Source organism: Carettochelys insculpta, chromosome 3 (genome assembly GCF_033958435.1).
Source record: "Carettochelys insculpta isolate YL-2023 chromosome 3, ASM3395843v1, whole genome shotgun sequence".
Lineage (NCBI taxonomy): Eukaryota > Metazoa > Chordata > Testudines > Carettochelyidae > Carettochelys > Carettochelys insculpta.
In genome coordinates, this window is record NC_134139.1 from 94,003,940 (window position 1) to 94,030,811 (window position 26,872).

General features: G+C 42.1%; 1 protein-coding gene across 2 annotated transcripts in view; it reads right to left on the reverse strand.

Annotated features, from left to right (window-relative positions):
• Window positions 1–26,872, reverse strand: part of ESR1 (estrogen receptor 1) — a 234,988-nt gene that overhangs the window by 155,572 nt on the left and 52,544 nt on the right. The window contains exons 1-2 of one of the 2 annotated variants that reach the window (XM_074990366.1): window positions 25,374–25,461; window positions 5,390–5,894 (exon numbers count right to left, since the gene is read on the reverse strand). In XM_074990366.1, coding sequence (XP_074846467.1) covers window positions 5,390–5,823 — 434 coding nt within the window. In that variant the 5' untranslated portion in view covers window positions 5,824–5,894; window positions 25,374–25,461. Of the gene's footprint in view, window positions 1–5,389; window positions 5,895–25,373; window positions 25,462–26,872 lie in introns of those variants that run through there. The other variant, XM_074990365.1, reaches the window with a different exon arrangement.

Below are 26,872 nucleotides of genomic sequence, written 5' to 3' on the forward strand. Positions count from 1 at the left end.
GCTGCTGCTGCTGCTGCTACGAGTGTCAACTCTGCAGCTCCCATTGGCTGGAAGTGGCTGTTGGGGTGGGGCTTCCATGCAGCTGCACATGGAGACCCCTTCTTCACTCCCCCACCTAGGAGCTGCTGCCAGAGTGATGTGCTGCTGCCAGTGTGATGTGCCACCTGAGGTAAGCCTCTCACAGCTCCCTCACCACACCTGCCCAGCCCAGAGCTCAAAGCCCACCCCAACCCCCCTGCCACACGCCAGAGCCTGCACTCCCTCCTGAACCCAAAGTCCCTCCAGGAGCCCACTTTCCTCAGCCCCACCTTCACCCAAATTCCCTCCCAGAGGATGCACCCCTCACCCGCTACTTCACACACACTGTCTGCCCCAGCCGGGTGAAATTGAGTGAGGTTGGGGGAGAAGGGATGGACCAGGGGCAGGGACTCAGGGAAGGGGTGGGACGGAGTGTGGATTCATGGATGGGATAGAGCAGGGGCAGGGCTAGAATTTTTGCATTTGCATGGTTGGAGAACGGTCAAGCCAATTATGTGGGCATGGAGAAGCCAAGACCATGCCAGAATAACGTGCCCACCAGCACAGCCGGCAACGCAGCCAGCACAGGTGCGGCACCGTCCAAATGTCATGCAGAGCACATCCACATGGACTCATCTTGTGCGTGTGTGGGGCACCATTGGTTGCTCTGCCCTAGGGCTGGGCTAGGAATTGTAAATGGGTGTGAACTCACTATTTACACACACAAAAGGACTTTAACTGCACATGGGCAGGGGATCTCTTCCAACAGAACAGAATGAAATTATTATAAAATTACATGCATAGAGCAAAATCAGATTCCGTGTTTAAACTCAGCATACTGTCCAGTTGGCATGCGGCATTCATGCTTACTCACTACTGACATTAACTGGCCACATAGTTGCTCTCCTACACTGCTGAAGCCTTGTAGCTCTTCCTCCAGTACCTCTTCCTCCAGGTATTCTTACTAGAAGAGGAAAATGCTTTCTCCCCCCAAACCCCCTTTAACAAAAACACTCAATTTCCTCCTACTGCTGTTAGGCTCCAACTACTGACCAAAAGGGCAAACTGCACTAGTCCTTCACATTAAACTACACTGTAATACCATGGAACTTAAACATGTCATCCTTCTGTCATGTGTCATTGGTAGCAGAAAACGCCAGATTCAAACATCCAGCTCCAACCCTCTCCCCGAAATCTGCAAAGAGCTAAATACCTTCACTGCATGCCTCTATTAGGCAATATTCCCCCCTCTTAAAAGTACCCACTGAGTCTGTGAGTAAAACAAAACTTTACTGGGGGGAAAGGAGCGTGGCATTATTTTGGGACACACAACGATATGGTTAAATAAACAGTAAATAAAACAGCCAGTCCCTCATTAGCTTGGGGTGCAGCCCCTGCTTCCGTTTGGTGAGAAAGTCCAAAAGACATACGTTGCACTTAGACTCCTCATTTCTTCCTCTTCTTCTTGTGTGCCCCCTACCTACCATTGTTGGTAGTTAGTCAAGTCTCACAGACCAGGAATGCGCTTAGGTTGGTCCAGAGGTGGCCACTGATTGCCTGCTATGTTATTGCTGACTTCTGAGAAACAAAGGGTCATTGGAGTTACCCTAATCTGAAGGCACTAATTCCAGAGGTCAAGGCCTTCCACGAAAATGAGTGTGGAGCGCTCAGGGAAGGTCATGGGTGCACTGCCCTTTATGTTCTTCTAGAGGAGCACAAGGAAGCAATGGGCACTAGTACGAAAAACTATTCACTCTTCAGTCCATGGGGCTTATGTCCACCTATAGTGGAACCTACAATGACACATACCTGAAGAAGACCTAGTAGTTATAGATCTCTTAGATATTTTTACAGCCCCGCCCCGCAACCATAAAATCAGAACACTGCACAATCTCTAAAGGGGAGTTAGTCTCACAATACTCCTATAACATAGGGAACCATGTGACCACCATCTTTCCTCTATAGCACAACCATTTATGTAAAACTGAAAGGGAAAGGACAGGTACTATAAACAGAACCATTCCCAGTGTTCAGGACACATGGTCAGTATTTCTATATTATATTATAGTAAAATATCCGTTAGTCTATAAGGTGCCACGGGACTTCTTTGTGTTTCTGAAGTTACAGACTAACATGGCTACCTCTCTGATAGTTCTATATTATGGGTGTCTAATGCCAATTATGAAATCAAGAGACTACTACATGGGTATTCCCATATGCTAGAGCATGCCACATATATTTTAAAAGAAAATGAAACACTGCTCCTGGGATATTGGACATAACATGGAACATTTTAAAATTCTGCTCCCTCTGTAAACAGCCACAAGGTTTAGCCACTGAAGAGGTCAAACTAAACAAAACATCTTTGGCTGTCTTCTTCCAAATTCTGATGTCCTGTGTGGGGATTTATGAACTCTAGCAGGATAGGGATCAATGAATCTTTGTCATTTTTGGATCACTTCAGGAAGTGTTAAGAATTAATATGATCACATTGATGGGAAACAGCCAAGACACATTTTATAATTCAGCCTTAATAATCTTTGGAGATAGGCAGCATCTGCAAAATTAAGCAGATACTTTGACTGTATTAACTTATACTCTGGGCTGGAAATACCAGAAAAAATTCTGGGTCCATTTTGAGTGAGAAAGACAGATTGAAAGTGTTAGTGATAGACTATTTCCAGTACATTGACTAGATTTGGTCTTGTATTTCGCTACTGACAAATAAGCGTCTCTATAATCAGTCAGAATGAGCTTGTTCTGAATTTGGTGCTCTGCAGACAGACTGAAGGCAGACAAGTGTTTATTTTGACCCTTATGCCAGGCCTGTAGGGAAGCATTTTAGTTTGGTAATTGGGCAACAGAAAGGAATTAATTTGTTGCTGTCTATTGGAATTTACAAGTGTTAAATTAGCCACTGAGGGCTCCTCTTGTGTTTCCTAAATGAGATATCAACTTATTGCAATGTACAATGAAAACTTTGGCACCAAAATCAAACATAAAAACTGAGATAGGCTGAAATAACTTTAATAGCAAGGCACCTGTACACATAAAATATTATTACAATGTTTTTGTTAAAATATATAGTAATATTTGATAAATTAAGTACTGAAAATAGTGAAAAGATAATAAAACATGCAAAAGTCTAAGAAAATTGTAAGATTAACTACTGCTACTCCTAATCGTGGTTTGAGCATACGATATTTGTAAGATAAGAAAAGATATTTAGTACTAAACATACAGTATGTCATTAGCATTCAGTGAAATTAACTGGAACTGTTTTGCAATGGAAATGTATTGAAAATTACATGTAAAAATAATTTAAAAATCAAACAAATGACACTGGATTCATACATCGATCTAGCAGTATACACGCATAAAGTCATGCAAAGTTAATATAATTTCTGTTTAAATTCTTCAGTAAGAGAATGAGGAGGAGGAAGCAGATTTCTAACATTTTAACCATGTGTTAAAGTGGGTCAGCACACAGCAGAATACACCTCTATTTCCTACTTATCTTAAGTAGTTACTTAAATAACTATTGCTCCTGCTGATTTAGCCTCAGAAAAGGCAACCTTTATAGCTCCACCATAATATTATTGTGATGCTCCATTGCAAATATTATGACACTCCAACAAAATCAGTTTGGCAATATTACACCAAAGGGCTAAATGCTGCTCTCCTTTCTCATCTAATCCCATTAAAGTCAATGAGACAACTAAAATGAGTATAGCAAACTGGAGATGTGTGGAATTTGTACCTTCTACTGCCTTTTTGGACTTTAACCTGTGACTTTATCATTAAATATCTTCATAAACTGAGCACCTATGAAAGTTATTTATTTGATGGGATTTCTATGATTTGATACAGGCCCAATGGGAAAAAAGAGCTAAAGTTTAGCATTTTCAGGACAATATCCTATCAAGTACAGCCCTATGGAGATAGAAACAGCACTGCTTCTCCTTCGTTTGTCACTTTCATGGTTGTTCATGTGAGATAATTACTACAGACCATCTATAACGAGTTTATTGAAGCAGAGTTCTATGATGTTTTAAAAGATGCTGCCTCTGTTTCCATCCGACACACACATCCTTTTCAAAAGTACAATCTTCCTCTTTGATATGTGGTCTGATTTTTATTCATGCTGAGTTTTATTCTACACTATAAACAGTGCCCCTTAAGTAATTTACTGTTCAACAGAGTAAAGGTGCAAGACTCTCTCCCTGGATATTGCAAGCAATAATTTTTCTTAAGATGCAGTTGTTGCTAGCAAACTCATTCAGACCTCTTAGATAACTGAGACAGAGACATACATTAAGAACAAATGTTACTTTTAACGACACCTGGCACCATATACTGAAAAACTTTGCTATCAAATATTAAAATTTGGGAGAAAGTGAATATAGGGGAGTTGCATTCTTGGTATTTTACCAATAAAGGAAAAATACATTTTCATTTTGTGGGTGGGGTGTTTTAATTTTAAATCAGGAATGAGGAAGGAGAGTTGATAAAATCCTTGGCATTTCTTGGACATTTTATGTGTTTTATGACATCTAAAAATTCTCTGCAGCCCCAGTACTGGTAAATTTCCACTGCCCAATCCAAAAAAAGTACAGGAAGGCATCTACAACTATAAAAATACTAATGCCAATACTCCCATACAGCACATTTTTATAGAAGTGTTCCACTAATATACACGAGAAGCTACAGAGAAAAGAAAGTAAAAATGCTCTGTCTTTTAATAAAATGCACTAGTTCAGGGAAACTTTATCTCCTTATCTCTCTCCAACTGCAAATATCCATTTCAGGTACACGGCATTTAGCTCAGCTCCTAAAAGCTTTCCATATGATTGAAATGCTCTTTGTCATTAAGTTGACTACAGCTGTTTTGCTAAGGAGGCTATTGCATTTCTGAACAAGTTACAAGCCACCCAGTGCATTCTATAGGCAGCCAGGGGTAACAGCCTCATGCCATGGACTCAAACTACCATTTGCATGAAGTGTGAGCTTGACCAAAGGCGATGGAGAAATCCCTTCTAGTGTATACTGAACTCCTTTTTATTGAATGTGGGTTTTGTTCTTGTTTTCCATTCTTTTGCAGATTATTATTTTGGGCTTGTTTTTCCCAGGTCCCATTTATGTTCCTTATCAGACTTATTTTTGTACACATACATTTTCTAATATTTATAGCAACAATACTCAACAGTCACAACAGCTATTTTGTTTACTCCACACTATCATTTACAGTCTAATTATTTACCAGGGACTCAATTGATCAGACTATATGACCCTTTATACGGAGACAATTTTGTGTGCTTCTGTATATTCCATTTTGCATGTCTTATTCAAATAAATCAAAAGAAGTACTTACCTGTAGAAGGCTGGAGGGCCAGCTTCTCTCATCCCAAAGTTGCTTTGATCATTTTCAAGGTAGTAGGGTACCTGCTGGCTGTGGTGATGGATAAAGGGTGAGAGCTGCGGTGCAGTTTGTAAGAACACCACAGGGCTTGGTGGGACATTGTTCAGAGAATGAAACCCTCCCAGACTGCTGGACCCAAATGATTCAGAAGCAGGAACATAACTGAGGCTAGTAGAGCTATACACTGGAGCCGCAGTGGCAAAGTCATAAGTGGTTCCTTCTGGGTAGTTAAACACCCCGTTCTTGTTGCTCTCCACGTACATCTCACTCAGCGACCGATCCAGGGGAATCTTCATCTGAGGTCTGTTCAAAGGCTCCAGTTCAGCGCCTTGAATCTGGTGGAGCATGGCAACTCCAGAGGTTTTAGTATGAAGGGTCATGGTCATTGTTAATGGCAGCAAGCAATTGGCATAGCTGTTTCTACTGTCAGCGGAGGGATCAGCAGCTTATAGTCCACCTGAAAAAAGAGCAGAGCCCGGTGTCAGCCTTGGCAAAAATCATGTTAAAGCAGCACTGCACGGGCACTCAGCTGGACTCCGCAAGGAGGAGAATACAATCCACTGCCGCATGAGCAGTGAGAAAACTCTCCTCTCTCTCCAACTTATAAGAACTCCTCATCTGTGCTAATATGCATTACAAAGGTGCTGGACAGAGGCCAAGAACTCTCGCCTTGCACTGACATTGGTTTAAACATCTTCAGAAACAATTAGTTTTGGAACGATACCAAATAATTGTTCCACTAAATTTTACTCCTATTAGTTGTTTCATTTTTCGCTTTATGGGTTCCCACTGCGCCAGGGTGGCTAAGGCAAAATGCTCATTATACCAAACTAGGGAGGCTAGTCCAGTGGTGGTCAGCTTACCGCTTTTTATGCCCCCGTCAGGCTCCAATCTATCTCTGTTTATCTCTACTCCTGTTTGATTCATTTTCATGTTTGCTAGAAATATGTAATGTGTACATTGTAATGACCCTGGGTAGGACTATGCTGTAACTGAGATATGGCAGAGTGTGTGTGTACATGTTTGTGCAGCCAGCCAGTCAGTAAAACTGTCTTTAACAGAATCAATAGATGCACTCTATCTATGTAGGAGAAAAGTCATATATAAATGTGCTAAATTACAATGATTCCTGGTATTCAGCTGAAGAGTAAAAAGTAATGCAAAAAGGCAGGAGAAATCCTCCTCCTTGTTCAGCGTGTAAAAATCAGAGCAACATAAACTTAAATATAAAACAAGCCATCTTTCAGACCAGTATGCAAAACCCCAGACTGTTAGACAACATTCATGTTAGTCACATGAAATATGAACTAGATATTAATAAATTTAGCAGGCGAATTTTCTTCCACCTTGCCCATGGACAATACCTATCACACTTCAACACAGACAGCAGAGTTTGGAAATCAAAGTAATCCAAAAAGGACCCATTTTAAAGTCAGCCAAAATAATTCCCCACCCTTAGAACTATATTCAAAACTATGTTTAAAACTCAGCATGAAAAAACAGAATTGTAGAGGGAAGGTGTGGCAAGCAAGTTTCATCTTGCAACATTTTCCTATACTATTTAACTTTGTGAAGATACTTATCCTGCATCAACTGAACAAAAAACCTCTGAACATGTTTCAAGTTCTATAGCAGTGCTGTCCTAGTCTATGGTTCAGCTCCTACAGTAAGTTAGTGTTATCCTTCAACAGATGCATGCATAGGCCTAAATAACTTAAGTTTGGTATTAATTGTAAATCCAAGCCATACTAAAATAATTCTATATTCATTTGGCCTGTCATTTGGAAATTCTGACCATCAGATCAGATGATGTTTAAAAAGAATCCACCTAGACATCTATTTTATGTCTTCACCTTAATATAGCTTCAAAACACTTTACTATAAATTAAATTCTATAGACAATGCTTGAATCATATTACATTTTTAGAAATTTTGCTAAAAAAGCCAATGTTTAATTTGCATATGCAAGACTTCACCAAAGTAGATGCATTTGAACGCCTGCATACATACAGAGACAGCAGCATTTGCTTAAATATCTATTAACTAAACAGATTCCCTTCTGCCCATCCTTCGTTCCCAGCTCCAATTTCAGGTTCCAGACTTTGATCAAGAGATAACAGTATTTAAATATAGCTGAATTATATAGGTACCTGGTAAGAAAAACGTCAATCATCACCAGCAGAACAGCGACATCCTTCCAAGAGATTCTAAAAATATGCAAAAGTGTATAAGAGGGTGTGTAGGAAAGGGAATGAGAGCAAGAAAGTGTGTGTGTGTGTGTGCACGCGCGTGAGAATATATTTGCCGGGGCTTGTGAAAGAGGAAGTAAGTACACCTCTCAACATCTTCCTGAAAACAAGAGCCAGTAGCTGTACTCCACTGACTATAATGAAGGACAATTACAAGTTTAAGGTACACTACTGCCTACAGAGTTGCTTGGCACATCTCTAATATTCAAACCATAATGCTGTCAAGCATACTCTGTTCTTATACTGCATAATCTGAAAATCAATGCGACAATGTCCTGGAGGATGAGTAATGTTTATATTTACAACATCCTGCAAGAGGGAATTTTAAGGCTTTATTCAAAATGTTGTGTGATATATTACTGTGTTATAATATGCTACATTATAATACATATACAGAAGAGAACAGATTGGAGGTTAAGCACACAAATTTAACTTCACTGCTTAATGACTTCTAAATATTTCACTTGGCAATCTTAATGTTCTTTGAATATTTTTTAATTAAGTCTACCTATGCCCAAGTATTTACTAGATGGCATCAGACCCCTCAGTGTGGTTCAGTAGGAACAAGCCACAGTGTAGGAGCCTTGATTCCTTCCCTGTGTCACCTAAACTCAGGGACACTGTACCAGTTCTACATAAGCCAGTGTGGATAGTTGCAAGGAGGGCAGGCAGGACCCAGAAGAGCACTAGAAACACAGGATCTGCATTTACATTGGCCCAGCATCTCATGCAATTGATGCAGAGTGGCTGCAAAATAAAAAACACCTGATGCAAAACTGTAATAAGTTGTCAGTGTTTGCCTGAATTACCCAACCTTGTCAGCAGAGGTTGAGCCTTCTGCAAAAGTGGGCTCTGCTGACTCACTGTCTCAGATGTCTTGCTACCCTATTTAGCTACAGGTTGAAACTCTAAAATCCATGACTGCCAAAGCCAGACACACCGGGGCTGGAGAGTGGCAAGCCCCTCCCACCACCCAATATCCTACCCACCACCATTCCCCTGCAGCCAGGGCCAGGGAATCACGGCAGGGTTGGGGAGCTACAGCCAGGGCTGGGGAGCTGCAGCCCTGTGGCAGGCAGACCAAGGACTCAGTGGTCTGCAGCCAGGGGCTGGGGCCATGAAGCAGGGACGGAGCTGGGAAGTGGCTGATGGCCAGGAGTGGAGCCTGGGAACCAGGCTAGAGGCCAGCAGTAGATTGACCTCCCCTGATCTGAGACCACTCAGGTTGAACCAGGGAGGGTGCCGAACCAGGGAGGTGGAACCTGTGTAAGGAAGGTGGTATTGGCTCTCTACTCAGAGGACCTAGGAGGTGAGCTGAGCAATCCTGTGGCAGGAGTCCTAGAACATAGCCAAGACTGGAAAGAAGGTTCTGCATGCGTTTTATATTTTCTTTATAAATAAAGCCAAATTACTAAGAAAGGGTTGAAATCTTGTCTCTGTATAGCGTATGGACCTTGTTTTGGAGGAAGAATAGGTATCAACACATAAAACTAGAGAAAAGCCTTAGATGAGGAGACCTTTACACTTTTACTTTCTTCAGTACATCTCAGAGCAATTTAAAATTGGGCTAAATGTTCTGCACAAATTCACATAATAAATGAAAGTGAGACCCAGAGTCTGAAACCAGGTCTTTATGCTTAGCTGTCAGGGGCTTATTCCATCACACACAAGTCTACCCAAACAAGTCACTCTGATTTACTGTACCTCAGATCTTCTGTCCGTGAAATATGCTTGATAATAATAATGTGTACTTGGTCATTGGTAGATCCCAAAGTGCTTTGCAGAAAATGTGCGCACAGAAACTCCACTTGGCAGATGACGTGAAAAATCAGGCATTTGTCTAAGTTTACAGGGCAAGGTGGGAGAGGGGCCATAAAGGGCAGGGCCAAGGGCATGCAGACTTCAGCACCGCCCAGACTGTGGCATGGGCCTCCCCACCTCTCCCCTAGTCCCCGACAGCCACGCACAGTCAGACCAGCACTGTCGCAGCATTTCAAATGTGCCTGGAGCTCCAGCTGCCAATGCTGCTAAAGTAGCAGTGGTGGTGGCCAGAGCTCTAAGCCCCTTTCAAACTGCCCTCTTTCCCTTCCTCCTCTGCCCCCATTGGCAGCCCTATTTGCATCACATCTTGCAAAGTGAAGCCTGCCTCATTTGCTGTGCACTCTAAAATATAGGCACATTACCTAAACCACAAAACTTACCCGTAGGCATGAGCCGCCATGCCTTTACTCTACCCACCAGCCAAATGTACTTTTAAAATACCCAGTCAGTGGCGGATCTACTGGTTTCAGAGGGTGTGCTTCACTTAATGTTCATCCAGTTCCAGCCAAGCTAACAAACATCTTGGGTGTGGTGCCAGAGGAGCGCAGAGCTGGGTGTGGAATATCTGGGAGAATGCCCACGGGTTGGTGTGGGGCAGCAGGATGGGAATGTGTGTGTAGCTGTTTTTAAGGCTCTCTCTGTACTAGACATAACAGTCGACCACCACCATGCAACCTTAGATACGCCAATTGCATAGCTAAAATCGACTTATCAGCGGTTGACTGCTATGGCTGTCATCACAGAAGAAGATCAATGGGAATATTTTTCCCATCGACCTTCCTTAATCGTCACTGCTCATGAGGAATTCCAGGGTCATCGTCAACCCTGGAAAGCATCATTTTGCACATGCACGAAACAAAACCACAGCTGCTAGAGATAACCAGTTACACAATCCCCATCACAGCTCCTACATATGATTGAACTACTTATGTGCTATTGTGGACTAAACATGTTCCAGCACCAGGCTGCAGGGACTCAGAAGGATTTTCTCTATATTTGCTAGTCCCAGCTGTTTGGGGCTGGAGTAGGGCTGGGCACTGGAACTAAGAATATTGCTCTCCTGCTGAGCCTAGGGGGTGTGGAAGAGGAAGATTCCTGATTCAAATGCCAAGGGGACAAAAGCCTGACTGGAACAAGAGGAAGGAACAGATTGGGGTGAGATGGAGACAGTGAGCTAGAGGGGAATACCAGGATTGACTGGGCAAGGAGAATGAGACCTGGGGTGAGACTGGGACAGACGGTGTGGTTATGCACCCCAGCTTCATGGCAGATCTCTCTCCTCTCCCACCTCAGGACCAGTCTTACAGGCAGTCAAGCGGGCGTTGTGTGGTCAAGAGGCAAGAAGTGCTGGGGGTTTGGTTGCAAGACAGTGGAAGGGAGCTTGGGGCAATGTGTTTTGGAGGCAGCAGGGCTCAGAGGACATGTGAAGTGGGGAACCCAGGGAGACAGAGAGGATGGCTGGGGAGACCGGAGAGGCAGTGGAGGTCAGGGGTTATGTGGAGGCAATGTGACTAGGGTGCCAAAATATTAATTCACCCCATGTGTCATTTTCTCTAAGGCCATTCCTGGCCTGCTCCACTTCTCCCTCATCAAGCCATGGCCTCAAATGCCAGAACTCTGAAATCAGTGGGACGGAGAGGTGTCCCAGCCAAATGGAATGGACTCTCCCTAAGGGTCCCCACTCTGCTTTAACTTGCTCCTCTCCACTATTCCAAGACAGAACTGGCTCCATTAGGAGCTTTTATTACTTTAAGTGCTTAAATTAGAGCTGTGATGGGATAGCATTTCTGTCAAAAGCTGAAAAAGCACTGAAAGCTGACAAACACTGACCTGCAAAGGTCATAACAGAGAAGCAGGTGGCAGCAGAAGTTAAGCGACAATCCACCAGCAAGTGCAGCAAGCAGTAAGTAAGTGGCTCTGGCTGGCCACTTTTAACTTCATTGCAAGTTTTTGTTCTAAACTCAGAGTCTGTGCTCATGAATGGGGAAGTATTGATTCTCACAGGTGTCCAGAAGCAGCATGGAATTTTCACAGGTTACTGGTCCAGGGCTTAAGCTGGTTCTGTTCTGTATTGCTGCTTTGTACTGAAACTGGCCCTGGTGGCCTGCTGGCTCTACCTGGCAGATTGGTTACGCCCGTACAATGCTGTTTCTCACAGAGAACTCTGACTTATTATTCAGTGTTTAATTTGTAATGAAAGCAATGCTTGGGCAATTAGGTGCCAGAGCTCAAGCCTTTTTTTTTTTTTTTTTTTAAATTTTCAAAATTGACGCAGCAAGTTCAGAAGTGCCAGAGCTATAAACTGTGAAACCTAAAGATGCTGAGCTCAGCATTGGCACAAATTAAGCACTGCTACAATTGTTAGTTACTAGCATTTGCAGTGCTATGGATCTTAAGATGCCCATCCTGCTGATGAACCAGATTGATGTCAACATGGTGCAATATGATGGAATCTGTTTTTTCACTTTGCTTGTTTAAAAACCTAGTCAATTACATTGAAAAATCTATATTCAAGGAACCTTACAATTGAAAAATAACAAGCAGTCCTGTAGCACCTTAGAAAACTAACAAACTTAGTGCCAGCAATGCCCCTCTGTCATATACATTGGACAAACCAGATAGTCCATGTGCCAAAGAAAGAATGGACAATTAAAAATCATGAACTGGAATACAGAGACCTATAAGGGAATTCTTTAACTGACCTAGACATTCAATAATGGATTTAAAAGTAGCCATTCTTCTACAAAAAATGTTACTACAAGATCACAGAGACAGACATCTGAACTGGAATTCATTTGCAAATCTGACACATTTTAAATGAAGCTGTAACAGGGATCTCAACTATCCAAAACATTACAAAGACAATTTCCCCACTTTTTATGTTCTCAGTAATGGGACACATCCTACTTAATTTGCTTCATCTGCTGGTCCTACTAATGACAGGTAACACCCTCCCCATTCTCCCCCAACCAACTGGGTTTTTCCTGCTTCTTTCATCCCTCCCCTCCTGGTATATAAACCCTGGATTCTAAGAAAGTGTTCCAGTCATCTGAAAAAGTGGGTCTTCCATGAAAGCACATAACCTAATAAATTTGTTAGTATTTAAGGTTCTCTCCCACCTCAGGACCAGTCTTACAGGCAGTCAAGCGAGGGGTTGTGTGGTCAAGAAGCAAGAAGTGCTGCAGGTTTGGCTGCAAGACAGTGGAAGGACACCTTCTATGAAATCTTACTTTGTTCTGCTCTATGTATAGATCTTGATACTATCTTTAATTACATATGTCATGAGGCAAGAAGTGGGAAATACTTATATTACCTTTTATAAATGTCTTATGTTGCTCCATGTATTTGTGTGATTTTTACCCTGGCTGAAAGCATAAAGTTATCGAAAGCAGCTCTGTGGGAAAGAGTTAAACAATGGCCTAGACTACTTTTGCTCTGCCCCAGCTAGGGAGCTGGTCAATAAACTGCTTTTACGATGAACCACTCCAAGTCACTATAGTCTCAGAGATTTTGAACTACAGCATGGTTTCCCAAACTGGGGGCATGCCCCCCGAGGGAGGGGGCATGAAGAAATTCCTGGGGGGGGGCACAAGGCAACCCAGTCCCCTCCCCATAATTTCCCACACCTGAAGAAAGAGCTGGCCTTTGCCTCCAGCTCTCAGCCCCTGCCATTTTATGTGGGTGACCCGGCACAGCTGCTATAAAAGCAGGCAGTCAGGGAAGATGCATGTGGAGCTAGCTGCCTCCTGCAAAGGTAAGAGGGTGTGGTTTGTGGGAGGAGGGGGAGAAATAGGAGGAGGGGTTAGATGGGGGCTGAGATATCTGGGTAAAAGCCGGGGGCTGGTGGTGCCTGGCATTGTGGGAGGGAGGGGCTTGAGTGGCCAGCTGGCTTGTGGGACTTGCAGGGCTTGGGTGGCTGGCTCTGGCATCATGGGGCTCAGGCTGTTCGGGCTGGTGTCTGGCCCCCGCAACGTGGGGCTTGGGCAGCTGGCAGGCGGGTGGCTGGCCCCAGCAGTGCAGGGCTTGGGCTGGCAGGTGGGTGGCTGGCCCCAGCAGTGTGTGGTTCGGGAGGCTCGGGCTGCTGGGTGGGCAGCTGGCCTTGGCAGTGTGGGGCTTTGGTGAGCAGCTGGGGCAGCTGGTTTGCAGCTGGGGCGGGTGGCTGGTGAGTGGGTGGCTGGCCCTGGCAGCACAGAGCTCAGGTGGCTGGCAGGCGGGCGACTGGCCCCAGCAGCAATGGGCTCAGGTGGCTCGGGCTGGTGGGAGGGCAGATGGCCCTTGCAGCATGGAGCTCGGGTGGGCAGCTCGGGCAGCTGGAGCAGGCGACTGGCCCCAGCAGCGCGGGCCTCAGGTGGCTGGCTGTGGCTCTGGCAGCACAGGTCTCAGGCAGGTGGGCAGCTGGTGCAGGCAGCTCTGGCCAATGGCACAGGGCTCAGGCAGCTGGCCAGCTGGGGCTGCACCAGGCACCTGCAAAGGGCCAAGAAAAACTATTTGTGCTTATTTTAAATTTTAAATAACATGTTTATATTAAGTTTTTGTATTTAAGTTATGAATTGAATTTTTTGTTAAAGAGGGGTGGGATGATGGTAAAGAAGACACGGGGAGGCATGAGGGTTTCTCAAAAATCAAAACGGGGGTGTGATGCTGAAAGTTTGCGAACCATTAAACTACAGTGACAGCACCATAAACAACCCTATAAGGTAATGAATAATTCCATCCTCACAATAATCAGATTTGAATACTGGGCAGTAAAAGCATTGGTCACACATTGAACAATGATGACAAAACAAAACACTGAATAGCTACTCTTTGAGTGGGAGGAACCTATATTCAGTGAAAAAAATAATTTGTAATCTTGTAATTAAAGACTGTATCATAATGCCAATGCACACAAAGGAGTCTGAACGAATGCTGCACAGGCAAGTTAGATAATTCCTAACTTTTCAGTGCTTAAACTCTGCAACATTAATAATTATCTTTTCATGTACATTGCTTGTCATTTTTTAACAAAATAATAAGAATTATGCACAGCCATTAAACCCCTACATATAAACTGTAAAGAAAAAGAGAACTGAAATTGCCTACTTGAGAGAAATATACCTAAAAGGAAATTAGACTTATGGTATATTGTGATGGATAAACATTCTGTATGTCATTCACAGCACATCAAAGCAGCATGTCTATTCTTAAAAAAAAATGTTTACATTGTAAATGTCTATAGACCCTGATGCTCTAATACTAGTACTCAACTGCGAATAAGATTGATGTTGACAATGTAAGGTATATGTACCTTAAAAAAATCAGCTGGGATTTAGACTGACTTTAGATCTGTTTTCAATAAATATCAACATAGTATATAAAGTGGAAATTACTATGAACAGAGTTGGCAATGGATTGGTCTCCTGAAAGAATACATTATTCTTTCTTTCTTTCAATAAATGAAATCTAGCCAACCTCCTCTTTTGTTGGCAGCCGTGTTATTGACAAATGAAGATATTTAAAGTAGCAGTAGATATTAAACATGATAAATTAGGAAATGTTAAATGTAGGAAATTGAAGAGGAAAATTGAAGTCATCAGGGAAAACTCTGTGGCTAGAAAAGCTAAGGACAATATGAGAGACAAAAGAAATCTTAATGGTGATTTAGACCCTATACTAGATAGAGATGGACCAATTCAGGGGTCTGCAACATGCAGCTCTTTAAGGACTTATTTGTGGCTCCTGACGCTATAATTGCAAATTAAAAAGCCCTCCTGATTATTTTCAACAAATGGTGAACATCTAAAAGCCCAACAATGAACAACTCGTATCTAAATAGCAAACAGTATGTGATCTCAAAACTTTGGATAACTCTCCCTTTAGTGCAATAGTGTCCAAAAGCAACTGAATGGATCGCCACATGCCCCCCTTCCTCCACAGCCAGGCGCTGCCCCCCACACCCCCAGCCAGGCACCCTACCCACCACCACCATACATACTGCCGGTGACTCACTGGAGCTACCTGAGCCCCAAGCCACACCACCTCAAGCTGCCTGAGCCCCAAGCTAAGCAAGCCACCTGCATCCCACGTCATGCCTGCTGCACCAGCCGCTCAACCCCAAGCTGTGCCAGCTGCCTGAGCCCTGAGCCACTGTGCGAACTGTGCCGCCATGAGCCGCCCAAGCCTCGAGCCATGTGGGCAGCCTAAGCCCCGAGCCGCCAAGCAAGCTGCTCAGCCCAAGGTACCTGTGTTGGCTGCCCATAGCCCACGCAAGCCATGGGAGGAGCCACCTCTGCTGCAGTCACCATGTTTGTCCCACTAAGTGCTAGGGAGTGTGCATGGAGGGGCAGCGGGTGTACCATATCCACATGTGCTGCTCTAACTAGCCACTTCGCCACACCACGCTGTTCAGTTTGCCACATGTGGTGAACGGACAGAATATTGGACACTGCGGCTTTCATATGCGCAGTGCATCATGGGATATGATACTGTATCTGTGTTTGAATCGACTTGCTACTAAAGTCTTGATTTTTCAAAAGGAAAAGGAAATATGTGGCATTCCTGCTGTGAAGGGCAACACTTATTTTAAGGAAGAAAATTGAAATTAAACATGAAGTAAAATTGGCATAATTAAAGTGGGTTTGGGAGTGAATGTGAGGAATTCACTGATACAAACATAAACATGTAAAGTGTGAGGAAATAGAATACGTAAAAAATCTGTGAGTGTCCTGCAGTGAACATGTATCACATTACAAGTCATTGTGTGTGTGCTGTTCTTAACATAAGGGTTACAAAAAGTATGGTTTGACATTATTAAGGACTGTCTCATATTTGCATGCCCTGCGACTCTTGAGTTATTGAGTTTTTATCAACTTTGAAAAAAATGGCTCTTCTTGCCTTTTTAGTTCCCGAGCACAGTCAAACCTTTCTCCATTTAAAATGACACAAAAAAGGAGAAGTGTTCAATAAATATTTCTGTTCTGTATTTGGAAAGAAGTAGGATGATGTACTTGTATCACATGTGGTTAGCAAAGTATTTTCCAATTTTTTAGTACAAATGATTATTTTAAACAGCATGTACTGGTGGTAAACATTTTGAAATCACCAAGCTGAGTTAAAAGCCATTAAAGAATTGGCTGGTGAGATTTCTGGCACACTGATGTTAATTTTTACTAGATCTTGACATTCTAGGGAAAGTTCAGGGCTAAAAGAAAGCTAATGTGGTGCCAATATTCAAAAAGGCAAACAGAATGACCTGGTAATTATAGATTGGCTAACCTCACATTAATCCAGAGCACAGTGATAGAAAAGCTAGCAAAAGAGTCAAACAATAAAGAATAAGGAAGAAATATAGCTAATGCAAATCAGCTTGGATACATGGAAAATAGATCTCATCAAACACACCTGATTTCATTTTTGATGAGTTTATAGATTTGGTTGATAAAGGTAACTACACCACTGTGATAGACTTTTGCATGGCATTCAACATAGGACTCAGAATATTCTGATTCAAAAATGATCACTATATAATATCAGAATAGCGTATGTTACATGGACTGAGTACTTACTAAGAGACTTCAAAATGTAGCTGTAATTGGAGGAATCATTATTTAATGGGGGCATCTCCAATGACTGCTGAGATCAGATTTAGGCCTGACACCATTTAATATTTTTGCAATTATCTGGAAGTAAATATCAAATGACGGCTGATAAAAATCTATCACTCAGACAAAGACGGGACGAGTGATAAATAATGATGAGGAAAGGGCAGTCATCCAGAGAAATCTGAATGCTTGGTAACCTGGACCTTTAGTACAACCAAACGCTGGTCATACATCTGGGAATAATGAATACAGGCCATACTTACAGAATTGGAGACTGTATCCTGCAGTGAATCTGAAATAGTTTTAGGGGTCATAAGCTGCAAATGCAACGCTGTGGCAAAAAGAGTCAATATGATCCTTAGATGTATGAGTAGGAAGTAGTGTGATGGAGTAAGGAAGTGATTTTTACCATGGTGTATGGCACTGGTGAGACAGATACCAGAATACTGTGTCCAATTCTGACATCAAACTCTTCAAATGCATGCTGAAAAATTAGAAGAGTTGTAGAGGAGAATCACAAAAATTATTGGAGACTGGAAAATAGTGCCTTACGGAGAGAACCTAATGGAGCCCAATCTGTTTATTGGGGAAAAATGTTTCTTCATTCTTGTAGGTAAAGGCATGACTAAAAAGAATGGCTGAAACTTAAAGTTAGACAAATTCAAATTATACATAAACACAATTTTTAACGGTGGGGGTGTCTAACACTTGGAAAAAGTACTGAAAGATGTGTGGGTTCTGCAACAGGACTCACAATGATAGCTGATCGCACTCCTATCTACTTCTGGATAGGTGATTTAGTGCCTGATTGAAACCTCACTGAAATGAAGGGAGTCTCTGCTGTGGTAGGTACTAAAGATTTCCACCAAACTAGACATTTTTTACTTAACTTTAGATAATCCCTATTTTGTCATGCTGATTATTTGCCAAACTTAATATTTTTTTAAAAATTAACACCATAACATTATTGGAATTATTATATCTTAGACTTTCTGAATCAAGCAGGATTCCCTAAAACAAGTAAATAAACTAGATAGCTGTTAAATGAGCAGCATGAAAATTACATTTAAAATGTTGACCTTAGGCACTTGTAACAAGTAACTAATGACAAAAAGGAACTGGGCATTTGCTTATCTGAAAAAAAAAATGACTAGGAAGTTATAAGAAGCAGAAATTATTCAAGTCTGAGGCCAAATTTGGCAAAATGCTGGCCAATTTATATAAATTCCAGCTTCAAAAAGCTATCATATGCCACATATGTATATTATTTATAAACTACTATCTCCATTTACTGAAATACTCTTGAACTTTACACAGATGTATACTCCTGAAGAGAAGTCAGGCTGACATAAAAAAATTCCTGCAGAAGATACAATTCCCCAAATTAATAAAAAACATACCACAAAGTTAAAAGAATGACATTAGTTTACATGCAATCCAAGAAGCTATTAGCCCCAAACTAATAAAGAGCTGCAGGCCCTGAAGGATATAAACATACAATTTAATATGAAATTTTCTAATACTACAATATATTTTATCAAAAGTATAACAGTGATGGTATTAATTAATAGGATGCATGAAACCAGTTAATGCTTTACTACATATGGGTCACTGAGTTGATGGGACTATCCGTGAGCTTACTGTTAAGTATGTTCTTAAGTGTTCTGCTGGATCAGGGCCTAAACTCTCTTCCTCACACTTGGATCTTCAACAAATGCAGCAGTCAAAGCTGGCAACCATGGAAATAATATTTCACTCTTCGCTATCCTCTCTCCAAATCTTTGCACCTCAAACACTAGGTCTACTTCTTACTTTAGGGAAGCTGCCCCATCTTAAAACTGACTTCATGGCTTTACAGTTATGTCCACTGGAGCTAATCTAAAAAAGGTCCTGTCAGGAAAATATTCCTTTACAATTATTGTTATTTGCAGTAGACTAGAACCTACAGTCCCTACCAGGAACGGAGGCCCATTGTGCTAAGTACTCTACACATATACACTAACAGGTAACCACCAAACATAAATGTCCAGGCCTTATAAGACCAACAAATAAAAATAATACTGTTAAAAAAATAATGCATTATTCCTTCACACCTACAGAGAGATCTGATAATGTGGCAGAATCTCACACTTTCAGCATGGAGCAGTGTTCTTTAATAAAAGAGAAGGCTACTTTATAGTGATAAAAATCCTTGTGTCAAACTATCACAAAATTGGTAATAGAAAACAAAAGGTCTGGATCTACACAGAGCTCTGCCCAGCACTGCTGCTGGCAGAGTTATACAAAGTGAGCTTCTTGGGATTGGAAATAGCTGTCCATTGGCGTACTCCCAAAGCTCGTTACCATAGCCACGCAAATGTTTGAGGCATAAGGGACTAGTGACTGGGGGTGTTCAGACAGCAGAGGCACATCCACACAGCCTCTGCAGTGCCGGCAAGCACTTCTGCCGGCACCGAACTCTCACATAGCTATGGTAAGGAACTTCGGGAGTATGCAAATGGACAGCCATTTGCAATCCCAAGAAACTCACTTTGCATAGCTCTGCCAGCAGCGGTGCTGGGCACAGCTCTGTGTAGACATAGCCAAGGTGTTTAGGAGTTGCATTAGTAGTTATAACTGTTGAAGGAAGTAAAGGTTCGCACTCTGACACACCAGAAATACTATAACTATGAAGCCACACAACATAAGTTATAGGTATGAAGTCCCATGTTAGTCTGCATCTGTAAAAACAATGGGGAGCCCTGTAGCACTTTAGAGACAAACAAATTTATTAGGGCATATGCTTTTGAGTCAAACCCACCTCAGTTCTTACCCAAAAATAAGAGTACGCACTGTCTCTCTCTCCCTCTCTCTCTCGCTTGCTCTTCAAGTTTTTTCCAAGCACCATAAACTGCAGTGATGGGTTATCACAATCATCCATAGTATGCTACAACAGTAAGCAACACATCATCCGATCATCAAACCAACAGCAGAAGAGCAAAAAACCTGACATTGTTGGATGGTTACTGCAAGTTTTCTAGGTTGCCTTTATGCTACTGTTGAAAAATAAAAATACATTGTCATCTCTCAAGTGGAACAAATAGGACCTCAGTGATGCAGTTGCTCTTTCTTGGCAGATGTGTGCTTGTTTAAGGCAGAGAAGATTAAAGGACATTACTTCATGCCAAAAACAAAAAAAGTCAACGTTATTTATTATTTCAACGTTCCCATTTCTTTATTTGCTTCTCTACATGTTCATTGTTTCCTGCAACAAGATGGTGTTCCTTCTGAAGTAGACAGCTATAGTCAATAATGTGGTGAAATAGCTGTTTTGCAATGTCAACTGTTGAATAAATTAATCAGATCTGCGTAAACAACAAGTTTCTTATAGCTAGGGCTGTTTGCCTCCGTTGCAGGCCCACCAACGGAGCATTGTGTGGCACAATCCAGGCAGCTCTTAGAACTGCTGGGGGGTGTGGTGTGACATGCCCAGATGGTGCTGGTGTCTGGATATACCCAGCCCTGCGCCTTCTACATGAGGTCCTGCCCTTCAAGGGGCGCAGAGCTGAGCACTCTCCCCCCCAGCTCTCCCCGACTTTGCCCAAGAGCTCAGTTTACTGAACCCCTTGTTAGCTTCTGGTGAAAGTCTTTCACTTACAAATTCTGCAGTGAAACTGAGGGCTGTTTTCAAAAATGCTTTCTGTTACTATGCACTAGAAGAGGAATAATCTTCATGATTAAAAGCACATTTACATATTTTGGAACATTACTCCTCATATTAACATCATCAGTGTAAGCCTATGTCCATCAATGACTGAAACCAAGGCAGTAAGAGTGACAGTCTTTTGTTCCAATCATCATAAGGTCAGAGTTAGTGCATTTACAGAAGATTAAAAAGCCCTAGTATGAACTCAAAAAGACTCCAAAACTTATATCCAGTCTGACAAATCATTTGCCATAGCTGTTCATAAATGCATGATTTTCATATTTTTGAGAGATAGCATTGCAAAACAGTTCGTTGTGCCAAATAGTAGAATACATGCCGCACAGCATTCTATTTGTTAGACAACACTGAGCTTTAGCAAATACCTTATAAAATCTCACACCCTGTAGCTCATGTCTTGTAATATAAACAACTATTAAAAGTTCTTTTCTAGTTTGGTATGGCCCTAACACAAAATATACAGTTACAGAGTATTTGCAGGAATTATTGGTTTTGAGACTCAATTCTGCAGCCATTATTTTTCATGTCAGTTAAACAACTCACATGAATAAGAACCATAAAAACAGATTTGGGTAATTTTTCCCCATAGATTTTAATATTCTGGCCTATCCAACAGGCTTATGTTTATATTTCTGGAATGTCCTTTCTTGGAGTTAGTTATTTTGGGGCAGGTGGATTTCTCAGATATGGCCTTTAAATCAACTTTATTGGCTTTGGAATGCCAGTGAGACAGTTTCAGGGAGTGGTTGTGGTTAGCTATGATCTCACTGAGTCTTGCCTAATATTTCTGTGCTATTTAGAGTTTTTAATATAGCAATATACTTGCAACATATTCAAACAAGATGGGAGAGTACATGTTTGGTCTGAAACCTAAAATGCCTTGTGGGCATAATTTTGGATGGCTTACAATATCAGTTGATTCTTAATTCTCAATATATTTTAAACCCTAGTTGCATTGGCAGATTATGTGCATATCCATCGGTTGGAGATTTTCACATGAGGTTGTTCCCGTGGGGAGAAAGTTGGCACCTCAATTAGCCCATTCACTGTTCCCTGGGTGGCAGCAGTCCTGTGGCCCATATAAACCTGGACCTCTCAATGAGTCCATCCCCTTCTGGAGGGTGGGAATAGTACAAAAGAGTACAGAAAAAGAACAATAGTTTCATGAGCAACAAGAAACTAGATCACTCCCTGATGCAAAGAATGGAAATAATCTTTCAAAATCCACAGGAAGTCTCCTCTCCCATCCCCCTACACAGCCAGATGCTAAGACTTAATCCTGGGCATTTCAACAAAAGAAATAAACTAGCCTGCCTTCTTACCTCAGAGGGTTCAAGCTGCAGTGCTCTGAAGCCATGCATCGAGCACAGCGCCCTGGTCTGCAAGCTGCAGCGTTTTGTTTTGTCCAGAGGAATAGCTGGGTTAGTCTGTTTCAGCCAAAACAACAAGGAGTCCTGTGGCACAATGAAGTTTAGCAAACATATTTTGGCATAAGCTTTTGTCATCTGGAAGCCACTCCATCAGACACACTCCAATTAGAAATGTTATTAGTTTAATTATTTGAATTGATTGAAACTGGGGTCCCATATATTTTTTTCATACTTTCATATCTCAGTGTCAGCAAAACCAAGTTTCTACCCTCCATGTAGTTTTGGATGGGCATATTATGTAAGTGAAGGACTTCAGAATTGTATTCAGTTGATCACCAAGTGAAAAAGGTCAGGTTTGTTACTTGATTGTATTCTAAAGACCTATAATTTGTAGGTGAGTGTAGAATATTGACTGGTTTTCACTGGAACACTTGAGAATTGCTTAATCAAATTTGTCTTCCATATGGCTTTATTATCTTCTAAAACCTCTTTAAGACGACTCTTAAATTTTATCCACCACCTCTGGACATGTAATAAGGTCAAGGTAATAGTCTGTTTTTACAGTTCAAAAGTTCATTCAAATACCTAAACAAAGGGTGCATCTATACTAGGAACTAACTTCAAAGTTAACTTCAAAGTTAGGAGCTCCTTCGAAGTAGACTGCATAGAGTCTACACAGCTAGGTCTACCCTAGCCCCAAACTTCGAAGGGGGCATGGTAATTAGGGTGTCCGGAGATTACTACCGAAATGCTGCAGTGCCTATGCAGCACTTCACTAGTCAAAATCTCCCCCGCAGAAACTTTGAAGTGTGAAACTTTGAAATGCCGGCTTGTGTGTAGGTGCAGGTACTTCGAAGTGCCCATGCTACATCAAAGTCCCTTTACTTCTCACACTTTTTAGGAGTAAAGGGACTTTGATGTAGCATTCGCACTTCAAAGTACCCGCGACTGACCCACGGCTATATGCAAGCCAGCACTTGGAAGGTTCACACTTCAAAGTTACTGTGGGGGAGATGTTGATGAGTGAAGTGCTGCATGTGCACCACAGCACTTCATTAGTAATCTCCCAACACCCTAATTACCATGCCCCCTTTGAAGTTCGGGGCTAGTCTAGACACAGCCCATACGTTTTCCCTTACTTCAAAGTTAACTTAGGGAGCCCAGCTTCAAAGTCCTTACTCCATTACCAGGAATGGAATAGTGCCCTACTTCAAAGTTTAATGGTGAAGTAGGGTGTGTGTGGACGCTCAACTTCGAAGTCTGTTAATTCAAAGTTGTACTGCAAAGTAAGCAACTTGGAAATTATTTTTGTAGTGTAGACACGGCCAAAGAGTAAGACCTTATCCACCTACTGACTCAATCTGCCACATCTCAAACTTGTTCAGTTAATAGGAATCCTTTTAAGCTCACAGCAGCTGTAGATGTTGATTACCACCTCTCACATTGCGTTGCGTGCTTTGCAGTATTCATTCTACTGTCTAGAATACCGAAATACTTGCAGTAATTTCTGTTGAAAGTATAGAAGCAATAGAGTATCAAACAGTTATGCATGCTTTTCAGAACACGTGTAGGTGTTTAAGTCCATGTTAGGGATTTTCAAACTCTCTTGTGATCATGTTGTTGCCCCCCCACTACACACGCACGCACAATAAGGCTGTGTCTACACTTGCATTCCTTTTTCGAAAGAGGCATGCAAATGAGGGAAATCAAAATGCAAATGAGGTGCAGATTTGCATGTCTGGCACCTCATTTGCATATTCTTCGTTTGAAAGAGCTTCTTTTGAAAGAAGAAAACCAGAGTAGACACTGCTCTTTTGAAAGTAAAACCCCTCTTCCCATAAAAAAAGGGAGGAAGGATTCTTTCAAAGATGGGGTTTACTTTCAAAAGAGCAGTGTCTACACTGGTTTTCTTCTTTTGAAAGAAGCTCTTTTGAAAAATAAGAATATGCAAATGAGGTGCCATATATGTAAATCTGCACCTCATTTGCATTTATGATTTCCCTCATTTGCATGCCTGTTTCAAAAGAGGAATGCAAGTGCAGACTCAGTCTATGGCCGTGTCTACACTAGCCCCAAACTTCGAAATGGCCACGCAAATGGCCATTTCGAAGTTTACTAATGAAGCGCTGAAATGCATATTCAGCGCTTCATTAGCATGTGGGCGGCCGTGGCGCTTCAAAATTGACATGGCTCGCTGCTGCGCAGCTTGTCCCAACGGGGCTCCTTTTCGAAAGGACCCCGCCTACTTCGAAGTCCCCTTATTCCCATCTGCTCATAGGAATAAGGGGACTTCGAAGTAGGCAGCGTCCTTTCGAAAAGGAGCCCCGTCGGGATAAGCCACGTCAATTTCGAAGCACTGAGGCCACCCGCGTGCTAATGAAGCGCTGAATATGCATTTCAGTGCTTCATTAGTAAACTTCGAAATAGCCATTTGCGTGGCCATTTTGAAGTCTGGGGCTAGCGTAGACGTAGCCTATATGACACAAGCCTTTCTCCAGTGGACAATCATGGGCAGTTGGTGAAGGCCAGCCCTAACCCTGCTCCTTCCATGCCCACCTGCTCCCATTGTGGCCAATGGCTCTTGTCCTGCCCCCCTCCCCCATGAAAGGCTATCGCATCCCCACACCAGGACTAGACAGTTGCACAGGCCCAGCTCCCACCATTCCTTGCTCCCAGAATAGGGCAGCCCTAGTTTCAACCCCACCCTGGCTTGCAGCCCTAACCTTGGGAGAAGCTGGATGACCTTGTGGATGCAGCCCTGGAAGCAGCTGCGTGGCCCTGCCCCAGGAACAGCCACATCTCCCTGGTCCCGGAAGCATCCAGACAGCTCTATGGCCTCGATCCCAGCCCCAGGAGCATCCAGGAGACCCTGCAACCCCAGCAACAGCCAGGCAACTGCACAACCCCATTCCAGGGAGGAGCTGGGCAGCTACACTGCAGCTGTAGCCTTCCCAGATGACCAGAGCACTGGTTGAAGGGGCACCCATACTGCAGCTGGAGCTCCAGCTTTCCCACCTGGCAGAGTGTAGTGGGTGGGGTTTTGGGAAGGCAATTCCTTCCCTTGTCGCTATTACACACCACCTATGCAGACAATGGAGCTTCTTCTTTAGGTTTAGCTCCAGTGGTGGAGGCTTGTGTTTTCAGAAAAGGTCATCCGTTTTTTTCTCCTGATGCCACTCATGAGAAAATGGTAAAATGAGAGTAAGGACTTACTGAATACAGTAAACTCTTCCATATCCAGCAGCCCTGGGACTGGGAGGTTGTGGGAAATTCATATATATATCTGTATTATCCAGAATACCTACCAATGCATAATACCAAAGAAAAACAAGATTAGCTTGTTTGCAGAGTACTTTGTTTACCAACAACAGCAGTATTGTACACTGTAAACTTATACTGTATTTGCTGTATTTATTTGTATTTACTTTCAGTGTACTGTACTGTACTTACAGAAAACATAATATAACTAAAATTTACTTATGGTTAAAATGCCAGTGATAAATTGCTGGATATGAAAGAGTCTACTATAAGTATGATCACAAAGAAAAAACAATATTTACTGTAATAGTTTCCCCCTTTTTAAGAGTATGCGTCCTAGGACCATGAAATGATATATTTCCATTCTTTCCTGCAGAAATTCATTCCCATGTGTATAGGCTATGCCCTCCTCTCAAAATCATCAATGTTTCTACCCTCAGAAAGCAGTGCAACCTACTGACCTAGAAAATAACGTTATTAGGAAGACACTGTATGTCCATTTGGAACCTTAATATCTTCCTGTGCAGACTTCATCAGGACTTCTGATATAAAATCCTGTGCAAAGGGCAAAAGGATGTTTTTCTCAGCTCATCTCCCATCCCACATTAATTGTAAAAGACAGCATTTTAAAATACACACTGAATGGATCAGACTGTCTTTCTACCTTAAAAAAGAACCAAAAAAAAAAAAACCCAAAAAAACAAAAAAGAAGCTGAATTATTTTCTAAGATGCTGTCATCTCTTGGAATGGATTAATAATAAGCAGATTATTACCTTCAGTAAAAATTTGTTCTCTTAAATAAAACACTGTAATTTGGTTTTAAAAACATGTATATGTTTTGACTTTAAAATGACTAAATGCAATAAAATTTAAATTGGCAGTCAATACTCAATTGTTTCTTTAGCTCAAGCCACGACCTCCTCTTTTCATGAGTTAAAGATTGAATAGCAGGGCTAACTTTTCATTTCCGAGCTTCTGACAATGTTTTGAAGTAAGTTATGAATGTAAATCAACAGTGTGAGCTTTGGAGATGTCTCAGCTGACTGCCAATCTATGAAAGAATATCACTTGAGTCAAACTGCAGGAGAATCTGTTCTGCATCCACTTCTTCCCAGCACAGAGAAAATGATTGACAATGTGAAAATAATAGAGATGCTTGGAGCCATTCACTGCAAGATATTTGAATTCAGCATAGGAAGGAATCTGACCAGAAATTATGTTCAAGGTTAATCCATTTCAGAAAATTAAATTGGTGGAATTATTAAACCTAGAGCCCAATCCTCAAACCTTAACTTGTGAGTGTAGTCTCAGTTGTCCAATGGAACTAGCTTTGTGACTAAAAAGTATCAGAAAGGTAGCCGAGTTAGTCTGTATCTTCAAAAACAAGTCCCGTGGCACCTTATAGACTAACAGATATTTTGGAGCATAAGCATTCGTGGGCAAAGACCCACTT